The sequence below is a fragment of the Plutella xylostella genome, chromosome 11 (genome assembly GCF_932276165.1).
Source record: "Plutella xylostella chromosome 11, ilPluXylo3.1, whole genome shotgun sequence".
In the NCBI taxonomy this organism is placed as follows: Eukaryota; Metazoa; Arthropoda; class Insecta; order Lepidoptera; family Plutellidae; genus Plutella; species Plutella xylostella.
Window position 1 is genome coordinate 3,557,483 of NC_063991.1, and position 13,378 is coordinate 3,570,860.

The following is a 13,378-nucleotide window of genomic DNA, read 5'->3' on the forward strand; positions in this document are numbered from 1 at the left end:
TGCTTTTACTCGAGAATACCTGCAAGTAAGAGCTCTCAAGAAGGAACATGTGAGGCCTCGGCTGTGGCGGCGGTGGTGTTGATGTAAAAATTAAATACTTAATCTGTGAAATTAAAACAAAAACCACAGAGTACTTTCATTTACAAACAAAATGTCAATGATATATGACAGCTTGGCTTTGGCTTGTGTTTCAGTATTTGGATGTGTTTTTGTCAAAAACCTAAAATATTCTTAACTATTCACACCCTTAAAGCTAATAAATGATAATTTCACCGATAGTCTGCTGAATAAAGTGTTTAGCACTGCATTGGGTAAGAAAAGTTTCATAAAACCTTCATACTTCTGGTGTTGAGGTTAGCTTTTCCTCCATTTGTTTGCTAAATCTATGCTACACACAAGAGTGAACATGTGGCAGAATGTAGAGTTATCGGTGGCTGTAGGCTCAGTGGAAGGGAGAGAGCCTGCAGAGGTCTTTAATTAGCAGGTGGTAGGTGGTGAGGGCCTTCCTCAACAAATGCTAAATGAGTGTTTGTTTGTGGCCTCTTTTTAAAAACTATGAGTAGGTTCTTATCTTTTTAGCTCTAGATCTACTGGTACTTATAGTGAAAGTCTACAGTCTATTTTTTTTTTATTTGATCTATTAACCATTCTTGCGCCTTATGGTACTGGTATGAAATTATTTTAAATACTTACCATTATTTTCCACCTTTATCTGAAATAAATAATAGGTATTATAAGTACTAGGTATGTAGATACCTACTTACCTACTAAAATAATTTTTAATGTAGTTACTGTCATACATATGCAGTAGCATCCTACATCCTCACACTTTTGTATGAGTGGCTGGTTCTGCTTCCAGTCAACTTGATGTCATTTGTATATGAAGTAAGTACAAAATAAATGCAAATTTGAGTATAATTATGGCTCTTGTTTTAGTTGTACAAAACCACACTATAAGATGGAGGATGGCATGGACATAGAGGAACATGATCTGTTGAACAACCCTACTGTGAGGAGCGTGTTTCCAGATCTTGCCGTTCTCAAACAAGAAATTATTGATTTTGATACAAGTGAAGGTGTAGCACCAGGTTTGTAATTTGAATGCTCTGTTAAGGTTATATTATACAACTCTGTGCAAAAAGTATAGGGAAAAGATCAATAAAACACAAAATCTTTGTTATTCATCCTATTTTATCAACCTCAAAGTATGCTACTTCAGAAACGATACACATATGCCAACTAGGGCATGCAATACCGCAATACCGGTATTGCGTAATACGGGGAACCCGGACACCGGTATTGAGTTCGGGTACTAGAACTCAATACCGGTATTGAAAATATTACCGGTATTGCATACCCTAATGCTAACAAATAATCTAATTGTCAAAACATTTTTTAAACAATGTTTCCGGGATGAGTTTAGTAACTACTTGCAGCGAATCAGCTTATAAAAAAAAGTTTAGATGATTGGATAATTCTTTGGATTATTTGTATCGTTTCTAAAGGAAAATACTTCATGTTTTTTAGGTAAGCCTAGACCTAACACCCCACGCAGGCAGTTTGTCGTACTTACTACTTACTGGATACAATGAAGGAGCTAGTGATTAAATCAAAAAGGAGATTCAACCAGATGCCTGCGACATATCTATCTATGTATTTGTGTAAATGTATCGGCTGTCCGATAGCCATATTACAGGCTCTGTCTAGTTTGGGGTCCGATGGCTGTTTGTGAGATGTCCCCACATATTATCCTTACTAATATTATAAATGCGAAAGTAACTGTGTCTGTCTGTCTGTTACTCTTTCACGCCAAAACTACTGAACGGGTTTGAATGAAATTTGGTATACATACGGTCTAGACCCTAAGAAAAAACATAGGCTACTTTTTATCCCGGAATTCCCACGGGGAAACTATTTGGGGCGAAGCGAAGCGCGTGGGAAGAACTAGTTAAGTATAAATTATTATCTTCCATCATCATTCATGCATTCATTATTACTTTTCTTAAAAAAAACATTTATAGACTTTGTCATTAATACTACTGTCAAATAAACCCTACCCACGCCTGGCAAAATTTATTTATTATACAGATACATTGTAATATATCAGGTATACAAAAACCCAAATCGTTACTATAATTTGATATTTATTAATGTATTACTAGCTGACCCGGCGAACTTTATACCGCATCTTACCCTATCCTACCCTACCCTACACTACCCTACACCACCCTACACTACCCTACACTACCCTACACTACCTTACACTACCTTTTAAACCTTCCCTGGACTTCCACAAATATTTCAAGACCAAAATTATCCAAATCGGTTCAGCCGTTCTCGAGTTTTAGCGAGACTAACGAACAGCAATTCATTTTTATTATATAGATTTACTAAAACCATAACTATGCTACTCTTACAGCTAAACCAATACAGTAGTGTAGATAACTTATATTTAAATATGGCACTCACTTTCATACTTCTCTCTAACATCCCCCTGCATACATTCATCTGAGAACAAAATTGCATGAAAAGTCACACTAACCGTAATCTGGCTAATATTTTCACACAGACCGACTTTAGCGTTGCTCAATACCAATAACAAGAAGAATGTTTATCCTTTCTTCATTCATGTCACACCCTAAGCACATTTATATCTATCCCAATTAAACATTATTGTACCTTACAGAAACATTTACAACGTCGCCGGAAGTATCAAAGATAAATGAAAACAAAAATCAACTACACAATTTAACGGTCTACAGTGGGGATCATCCTACCGAGTGCTCCACTCAAGACCTGGATGTGAAACCTGTCCACCTGTGTACTGACATGGATGGCACAATAACTGTCAAGGGCAACAGTTTGACAGAATTTGATGAAGTTGAAACTGAAATCAAGAAGGAATCAGAGAATGTTGTAGCAAATGAATTGCTATTTTACAGAAACAGAATTATACTCGGCAAGATACAAGTAGATGAGTCTGACGAAGAACGAGAAGTTGATGCACCAGCTGACTGTAATAATGTTGTTAACAACACAACAAACAATGATGCAGATTTGGCAGTGTCAATATACACTGATGTAAATAGAAGCATGAGGATAACAAAACAGTATTATGAAATGGAAAAATGTTTGGGAGCGAAAATTATTCTAACAAACTGCTATACAACTCTATTGAACCATAACTGTTACTGTGCTCAGTGTGCAGTGTTGTTCCCCACCACTGAAGCGTATAGTGAACATTACACGAGCACACACACCGATACCCCTCACTCAACTAAAGCCTCGGCTTCTCTAGTAATACGTAAAAAAATAATATACCCACGTGAGCAGGCATTTGTGTGTGACACCTGCGAGAAAACATTCAGCAATAGAAGTAGCTTGATACAGCACATGTTAATTCACACTGGCGACAAGCCATTCGAGTGTGACATTTGCACGAAATCATTCTACCGAAGAAGTCATTTGAAGCGCCACAAGTTAATTCACACTGGAGAAAAACCATTTCAGTGTGAAACTTGCAAGAAAACATTCAGATATATATCGGCTTTACAACAACACAAATTAATTCACGCTGGGGAAAAGCCCTTTCAGTGTGACATTTGCAAGAAATCCTTCAATCACAGAAGTGCTATAAAAAGGCACAAGTTAATTCACACTGGGGAAAAGCCCTTCCAATGTGACATTTGCACGAAATCATTTAACCAAATAAGGTATTTGAGGATCCACAAGTTAACCCACACTGGCGAAAAGCCATTCGAGTGTGGCATTTGCACGAAAACATTTAGACAAAGAAGTCATTTGAATAGCCACAACTTCACACTGAAGAAAAACCATTCCAGTGTGAAACTTGCCAGAAAACATTCGGATATGTATGGGCTTTAAAACGATACAAATTAACTCACTCTGGTGAAAATCCATTCCAGTGTGATATTTGCAAGAAAACATTTAACCAAATAATAAAGAAGAATGGCGAAACCTGACCCGCTTTGCGTAAGTTAGCAGCCACTCACCAAACCTATTTTAAGTTATTGATAAAAATGTCTATTATCAGGGAAAAATATTTAAAAAAATCTAAACCATGGGGTTCTTGAGATATTAGGGTTCAAAAGTAAAATAATTAAATATATTTTTTTCGTTAAATAAGATTTTGCTGAATGGTACACGCACAAATAAGTTTTATAATCTAAATCATGGGATTCCCAATTCATAGCGCATCACAAAATGTATTACATGATTTTATTTATGCAAATAATATCATAATTATTTTTGCACATTTCACACTCAGAAACCTATTTTTATAAGGAGACCATTTTAAAGAATTATTTCATTCTATTCAAGTTCCCGTTATCCCGAAGTAACATAAAATACCTTTTTAGCCAGGAATTCCCACGGAAACACTTTTAAAATCAATTTTTAGCTCGAGGGTAACATCTAGTACAGTAGAAAGACTTGATCTTTCAGCACCTATATCTTCGTTTTCCCATGTCTCATAATAATAAAATTAATACCAGTATATGCTGTAGTCACGGACTACACATCAGTGTATGTTTCATCAATGGCCGCTCTGGGTCATGGCGCCATAGAGAAATGGCCATTCTCCTTTAAAGACACACAAGTTACTTCACACTGGCGAAAAGCCATACAAGTGCGGTAATTGCAAAAAATCGTTTCGGCATTTTACTACTTTGAAAAACCACGAATTGATCCACACTGAAGAAAAGCCACTCCAGTGTGAATCGTGCAAGAAAACATTTAACCGAAGAAGTAATTTAAAGAGCCACAAGCTAATTCACACGGGCGAAAAGCCATTCCAGTGTGACATTTGCAAGAAAACATTTAACCTTAGAAGTAATCATAAGAGGCACATGTTACTTCACACTGCAGCACAGCCATATGATTCTGATGCATCGGAAAAATGTGAGATCCGGGAAACATGAGGAAACATAGTACATGACACGGCGTGAAACAGCGGGATGTCAGTGAGTGTCAGTGGGGCGCGCTGCGGGCGAGGGCTCGGCCTCCGCCTGTCCCCTCACTGCAGGCAGCGCCGGCGACGCACAGGCCGCGTTGTCGACACGCTCTCCTACACCCACATACAAGCGACTCCACCTACACTAACCACCTCAGTTGCAATTCTGACATCGGCGCGGACGGTCGCTTTCTAGCGGCGCCGTCTGTAGCCGTCACGTGTGACTCACTACTGAGTGACCCGGCTGCTCAAGGACAGCGTCCTGTTGTACACCGAGATGCCTGAAATCCCGGCTCAATTGGAAGCCTCGGAACAGTATAAAATGTCATTAATCGCTAGGTTAAAAAATCTAAATGGTTCTTTATTTTTAATAAACATTATTATGGCATAATACTGTTGTTTGTTGTTTTCATGTTTGTGGTACCTGTTGCTGTGCTAGTGCCGCGGTGGTACAGAGGGCCTTCGCAAGAGTGCGCCGCGCCGTCCTGTCCTCAGCAACTGTCCTGGCTTCTGTCCAGCTCAGCGCTTGCGCTCGCAGCTCGCCGTCAACTGTACGCCGCCATGTGTGCACCGACGACCGGGACACGGCGTCTGCGGCGGCTACTAGCTACTCATTCAAAGCATATTTTGTCATTACTCTTATGTGAATAAAATATTGGACAGTAAATACCTATATAATTTTAAAGAGTGATTTTAACTACAATGTACCTTGTATGAGTACCAGGATTAATTGTTTATTGTACCTCAACAATCAATAAATACCTACGCTAGAGAGTTTATTTGTAGTAGTGTTATAGAATGCGATCCAATTTTTTGGCGTTTTGAGAACAACGTACCGCCTGGTACCGCCCTTGCGTCCCCCGCACCTCGGCAACTTAACAGAGGGCAAGTGTAGGTTTTTCATAACCGATTGAGCAGTGAAAATCGACATTTGTACGGTGCGGAGCTAGTGCAGCGCGTATACCGCTAGGTGGCGACTCTCTCGCGCTACACAAATTCGCGTTTACTCGCCGCTATTCTAACGGAGTAAAAACTCGCACTCCCCATGCGGGTCACCATGGAGACGGGGAGTTGAGCACAACGTCTAGTGTATTGTTCCTCTGTGGCAATGTGTCTGACTATGCGGGGCTGCGGGGGACGCGGGGTCCTCACTAACTCTAGTAGAAGAGTAGTACAGTGCCGCAAACTTATCTGTTCCGGTGAGAGCTCACGTAAATATCTAATGTTTCTTCATTCTATAAGATTTTAAGTTTGCCCGTAGTGGTAATTTGCCCTTGCAGTTTTTATAAACACATTTAACCTATATTAATTTATAATTCTTTAGTAAATAATGAGATATGGATCAATTTAGTTCGCTCTCACCGGAACAGATAAGTTTGTCGCACTATAACTAGTTAGTTATGACGTTTCAATATCACTCAACTTTAGGCAGGCTTCATGCAGGATTAAATATGATCTAGGTACATAATTATAAGTACTTCTATGCAGTGAGAGAGTGAGGTGAATCAAAGAAACATAATACCTAGGTACTTCTCTTACAAGAAGAAGAAAAGAAAAGCAAACAAAACAAAACTTGTACTTAGTACAAGGAGGCGAAATGAGGAAACAAATATTACGGCTGAGCTAACCTATCATGCAATGTTTTCTGTCTTAAACTTCGCGTTGGAATTTCAACATATTCAAGATAGAGCTGAGAAACTTGGGCACCGCGGTTATTACATACAGTCCTGTTTGTACCGGTATTGAGTTCCCAGCGCCATCTGTTGTTTGTCATCAAAACTAGTATATGATAAATCTACCTTGCTTTTCTTTCCAAGGGCGTACCCAGGATTTCAGCTAGGGGGGGGGGGGCAGCTCATACCTGTTCCGAGATGATGGTCGGTCAGGTATATAGAAACATTATAGATAAAAGAATATTTAACCATTTTGTCAGTTCCGCTCGGGGAGTCGTTGCGAGCGCACGCGTAGTTGTCCGCATCACCGCAGTAGAACTTTTTTCTAACGTACCCGCATTTTTTATAAATGTATTATGGAGGAAAGTAATGACGGAGACGAGTTAAGCCTAACGAGTATTAGTGCCAACAATAGTACTGAGAATTTGAATGATCAATGTGTGCAAAAAATTGACGAAATGTGTGAAAGTGAGATTACTGGGATTCAGCGATTAGGAGAAAAACGGCCGCGGAATGACAGCCCCCCTGACAGTCCGCAAATTGATGACGATGGATTCACCACAGTGGTACGGAGGAGCCCCAAGCGCCTAGCGCGCAGCTTCTCCAACAATCCGAGTTCGCCAATTCTAGGTGAGTCAAATGATTATTTTGAGGTTTGCATCACTTCGAAAGATATACTACCAAAACAAATAGCATTGGCTAAACTTCTTCGCTCAGAAAATTTTGACAATATTCTAAGAATTAAGTTTAAAAGCCCTTATCGAGTACTGATTCAGTTAAGATCTAAAAGGGAGGCGGAGAGATTAATGAGTTGTACCAAACTGGAAAACTTGGGTTATAGATGTCAAATGACGAATGAATTAAATCTGAGCTATGGTTTACTGAGAGATTTCGATTTGGATGCGGATTTGAAAGAGTTGACTGAGACTTTGAAATGTGAATATGAAATAGTATCATTGAAAAGATTAAAAAGACTAGACACTGTCGATGGATGGACCGAGTGTGAATCTGTGAGGATATGTTTCAGGAGCACCACTTTACCCCCGTTCGTGAAAGGATACGGGTGCAGGTTTAAAGTGGAGCCGTACATATTTCCTGTAACTCAATGTGCCGGATGTTGGAAGTATGGACATTATGTACGAGTTTGTCCAACAAAGAAAATCATATGCCCAAAATGCGCAGGCGAGCACAGTAATTGTGAAGCAAAAGTTTTCTCTTGTGTAAACTGTAAGGGTAATCACATGGCTATGAATAAAAAATGTCCTATTTTTATGAAAGAAAGACAGATTCGAGAGACTATGAGTAAAAATAACTGTACATATAGAAAAGCTTTGAATGATTATCTTTCAAAGACAGAAAAAGAGAAGGAACTCGAACAAATTCCGATAGTAGATCATGCAATATCAAGAGCGACAAATAATTCAGAGAGAGAGAAAAGTTACAGAGATGTAGTTGTAGGCCAAGTGATAGTACACGAAAACATAGAGGAGTCGAGCTCGGGAGAACATACAAATCAAGATCAAGAGGAAGATGAAGGGCCAAATGCTATTCGAAAAGTTAAGAAAGTAAAGAAGAAGAAAGACAATCGTAACTCATTGAAACAGAAAAATTATATGCAGCAGGACATGGTTACTGATGTTATAGACGAGAACAATGAACATAACGCCAATAAAGCGGAGAAAGAAAATAAGAGAGGAGGAGATTTAAGAAAATTTTGGAAGAAAATCAAGGATGTTTTATTCTCAAAAAAGATATTAGAAGATAAACTATATGATTTTGTTACAATTGTTGTAGAAGAATGCAGGTTGTTAATAGTTAATTTTGTGAAAGACGGTAATTTATTGCAAAAAGTAATGTCCAACTTTATCAATGGCTAGTCCGGTGAAAATATTTGATATAAATATAATGCAATGGAACAGTCAGAGTATTAGACCTAAGTCAGTCGAATTCCAATTACTATTAAGTCAAGAAAAAGTTCACATAGCATTCTTAAGTGAAACGTGGTTAGAACCAGACTCTCCAATAAACTTTCCCGGATATAATGTTTTTCGGAAAGATAGACATGATTCTTATGGTGGAGTGGCGATACTTGTCCATAAATCTATAAATGCTCATGAACACCCTACTCATTTTAATAATCCAGATATAGGTATTATCCATGTCAGCCTTATAAACTGCAAATGCTTAAAGAATATAATATCTATATATTGTCCATCCAGTGTGAGAACAACTCAAAACGATTGGGAAGATATTTTTGGCCTATGTTCGCAGGGAGCACTAGTGACTGGTGACTTCAACGGACACCATACTAATTGGTCTTACAAATCCGACGCCAGGGGTATCCAGATTCTAGATGCAGCTCTAGAAAATGGATTTGTTTCACTCAATGATGGCAGTCCAACCAGAGTTAAGTTAGTTAACGGTAGACTCCAAGAGTCCTCGCCCGATATAACTTTTTCATCCACTGACATTGCAGTAAACTTTATAAGATGGGCAGTAAGTAGGGAAAGCTTGGGGAGTGATCATCTGATAATTCAAATGAAATTCAGCTATTGTGATTCTATAAAACTTTCAATAAAACGAAATTTCAAACTTGCAAATTGGAAATCATATAGAAGCGATCTTGATGACAAGTTTAGTAATCATAATTCCGATTTATTAGATAATGTTCAACTAAAATACAATTATTTCGTAGATAATATTAATGTATCGGCTGATAAAAATATTCCGTTATCTAAAATTTGTAATAATCCCGACTCTAAATTTAAACCAAAAAATTACTGGAACGCAGATCTATCTAAAATTGTTGCTGAGCGAAGGTTGGCGTTAAAAAATTTCCGAAAAAACCCCACTCCCTATAATTTAACATTACTAGAAGCCAAAATATCTGAAGCTCAACGGAATATAAGGAAAGCCAAGAGTCGCAGTTGGCACGAATTTTGCAATAAAGTAGATGAAACCACATCAGCTTCAGATATGTGGAGACAAATGCAGTGGATGAAGGGATTCCGACAGTCAAGAACGTATGTTTCAAATGAAAACAAAACTAAACTCTTGTGTGCTCTCACTCCAGATTCTGTTTCGGTACCTTTTCCTGCTTGTATATCTTCGAATGACAAATTAGAGGCAACCTTTTCATTACAGGAACTGAATCATGCGATTAATAAAAAGAAAAAGGATACATCTCCAGGTTTTGATAAAATTACGTACAGCATGATTAAACATCTTCCCTCTAATGGCAAGCAATACCTACTAAACCTCTATAACCTAATATTTTCTTCCGGACTTATTCCTATTCAATGGAGATCTGTGCTAATAGTTCCAATACCTAAACAAAACTTACAAAGATCCGAAATAAAACTGAGACCTATTGCTTTAATATCCTGTCTGTGTAAAATTTTGAATGATATGCTATGTAAACGCCTAGAATGGTTCGTGGAAAAACAAAATATTCTATCTCGAAGTTCTAGTGGTTTCAGGAGAGCTCAGTCTTCTTTGGACCCCTTAGTGCGATTGGTAACACATATTCAGATTGGTTTTTCCAAAAATGTACCGACGTTGGCATGTTTTCTGGATATAGAAAATGCCTACAATAATGTTTTAGTTGAGAAATTAGTCACAGTCCTTGACGACCTTAAGGTTGGCAAAGCTGTTTGTAGGTATTTATGGGAATTACTTTCTGAGAGACATCTGAACATGATGGTTACAAATGATGATCCGGATAGCGACACTGAGAAATCAATTTCTAGATGGACTAACAGAGGACTTGCACAAGGAGACCCGATTTCCCCACTCTTATTTAATATAGTAACAGCTAAAATAGGTAATGAAATCAACGATGTATTTATCTATCAATACGCTGACGATTTTGTCTTGTATCAAAATTGCTGTAGATTAGAAGATAGTGGCTTAAAACTACAAACTGCTTTAAACACAATTGTACTATTATTGGAGGATATCGGGTTACAACTATCTACCAATAAAACAAAGGCATGTACTTTTAGCAGAGGTCGAAGAAGAAAAGAAGTCGAATTAAAAATATATGGTTCACGGGTCAATTTTGTTAATTGTATTAAGTATTTGGGACTCTGGTTGGATAATACGTTACGTTGGGGCAAACATATAAATGAAATAGTTCAAAAAACTCAAAAACATATTAATATACTTAAAATACTGTCTGGTAGTGGGTGGGGAATTCATCCTAGACACTTACGCAGACTATATATCTCTTTAATTCGGAGTAGGATGGATTATGGATGTTTCTTAAATGACAGTAGCGCCAAGTCCAATGTTTACAAACTAGAGAAGATTCAAAACTCGGCACTAAGAATCATCGGTGGCTTTATTCGATCAACACCAATTCATGTAATGGAGTCTGAACTCTGTATCTATCCACTACACTTAAGAAGGCTGTATCTGGCATATAAATATGGTATTAAAGCTCAGTCTTGGTCTAATAATATCTCGATTAAACTGTTAACCGAACTGAACGATCTTTGCGACAACAGATACTGGCAATCAAAAAAGAAACCTCTGTTATCACTAGTATTTGCTAGAATTAAGGAAGAATGTATCCATTCATGTTATCCATTGCTTATGTTTAGTCTTGATACCTGGGTAACCAATATTAACGTCTCAAATATAATTTGTACAAAACTTGATAATTTAGATGGACCGAAATCATTGTATAATTATAATGTACTTAAAAATAATGTGTTGAACGAAATCGAAAATAAATATGGCAGAGAATGGCATAGAATATACACTGACGGGTCAAAATCTGCTAATGAAGGAGGGGCTGCTTTTTGCAATCTAAACGGAAATGTCCAGCGGTTATTTAAGATTAAACCTGATGAAATATGTATAATGACTATAGAATTACTTGCGATCTCAGAGGCACTTTCTTATGCAGAGGAACTTGAGGGGAATACTATTATTCTAACCGACAGTAAGAGTGCGCTTCAACATCTTAATCGTTGTGCGACTGGCCAAAGGGGTTTCTCAATTAGTTACATCATTTTAGAAAAAATTCAAAAACTACAAGCAAATAATAAGCAACTGAGATTGCAATGGATTCCTTCCCACGTCGGACTCAGGGGGAACGAGGAGGCGGACCGATTGGCTAAACTTGCATCGTCAGACGGGACGGAAACATTCATAGAACCTGATTACTCTGAAAAATTTAATTTATTCAAGAAGGTGGTGTATGATGAGTGGAAGGAGTATTTCAATGAACGATCTAAAGAAAAGGGTATATGGTACAAAGCCATTCAGTCCGAACCTCCTCGCATCCCCTGGTTCGGTGATATTAAGATTAATAGATCTGAAGTTGTCCTAGCTCACAGACTTCGGTCGGGACACATTCCGCTAAATCGCTTCGCGTATCTCATGAAAAAAGTCGACTCACCTAACTGTGACGTATGTGGAGTTCTTGAAGATGTCCAAGGGTGGATTTCAACAAGTCCTAAAAAATCTTCATTTCCGTGGACTTTTTTATCTTAAGGTTTTTTATATCAGAAAAACGCTTTTATTAAAGTTTTTGTTAATGTTAGTGTTCTTACTAAATGGGTAGCAGATAAGTTAAAAACTTAACAAGATACGGATGATTAAAAATTTCGTGCCACGGCGATGAAACATGCGTTCACGGCAATGAAACAAGCGTCCACGGCAATGAAACAAAGGCCCACGGCAATGAAACAAACTTCCACGGCAATGAAAGAACTGTATACGATGGAAATGAAAGAATCAATCCACTGCAATTTTTAAAAAAGACTGTGAGGGAAACGCAAACTTAGACAGGCATGTATGGCAGAAATATTTGGATAGATATTGGAACGAAAGAAAGAACGACAGTATGTATAAAAACATAAGAATATAGTATGGAATTCTCTAATTAGCATTGTGGTTTCCGTATTGCGACGTATAAAACAAAATGTTTCATTTCACACTAATAACGTTTACAACATATAATAAACCTTACCTATAACATCTATATTTTTATTTATAAGGTATAATACCCAATATGTATACTGTTCATTTTATGTAAAATTCATAAAATATACTATAATATGACATATATTATCTGTGCTGAATTACACAACACCGGCAAAACACCTAGCACCAAAATATAAACATAGGCGTGTGCGGTTAGGTGCACATGTTGGTCAGCTAAGCGTCTCCCTACATAGCGCCAATAATAATAACGCAGTCAAAACTCCTTGCACCAAAACCTAAACATAGAGCGTCTCCCCATGTAGCCCTGCTTCGCTTTTGCTGAACATGTGCACTTAACCGCTCCTCCTCGCTTTTCTCGTTATCGCACCTATCTTTAGGTTGTGGTGCTAGAGAGGTTTTGATGGTGTTGTGTAATTTAACACACATTATGTGATATGATAGAATATTTTATGAACTTTATGCTAAATCATAGTATATTTTAATTGGTATAATAAAATGAAATGTACATGTTGTCATCATCAGCCTATAATCATCCAATGCTAGACATATGCCTCTCCCAAGGAGCGCCACAACACTCGGTCCTCGGTCTTCCGAATCCAGCCACTACCGGCTGGTAACCTTAGTCCTCTGACGTATAACTTCTTTTCTGATACCATCCATTAGAGAAACCCCAAGCATAGCTCTCTCCATAGCACGCTGAGTGACTTTAAATCGTTGGACCAGTCCACCATCAGTGTGTCCAGGTCTCTGCACCGGGTTCCCCTCATCTCGCCTAATC

The 13,378-nt window shown here is 38.0% G+C and overlaps 2 protein-coding genes across 6 annotated transcripts in view; both read left to right on the plus strand.

The window, feature by feature from the left end:
* Window positions 1-3,958, plus strand: part of LOC119693290 (zinc finger protein 431-like) — a 59,813-nt gene extending 55,855 nt beyond the window's left edge. The window contains exons 3-4 of one of the 2 annotated variants that reach the window (XM_048623916.1): window positions 937-1,088; window positions 2,687-3,958. In XM_048623916.1, the coding sequence (XP_048479873.1) occupies window positions 959-1,088; window positions 2,687-3,885 (1,329 nt within the window). In that variant the 5' untranslated portion in view covers window positions 937-958 and the 3' untranslated portion in view covers window positions 3,886-3,958. The remainder of the gene's footprint in view (window positions 1-936; window positions 1,089-2,686) is intronic. The other variant, XM_048623917.1, reaches the window with a different exon arrangement.
* Window positions 1-13,378, plus strand: part of LOC119693291 (zinc finger protein 1 homolog) — a 538,991-nt gene that overhangs the window by 33,196 nt on the left and 492,417 nt on the right. The window lies entirely within an intron of this gene.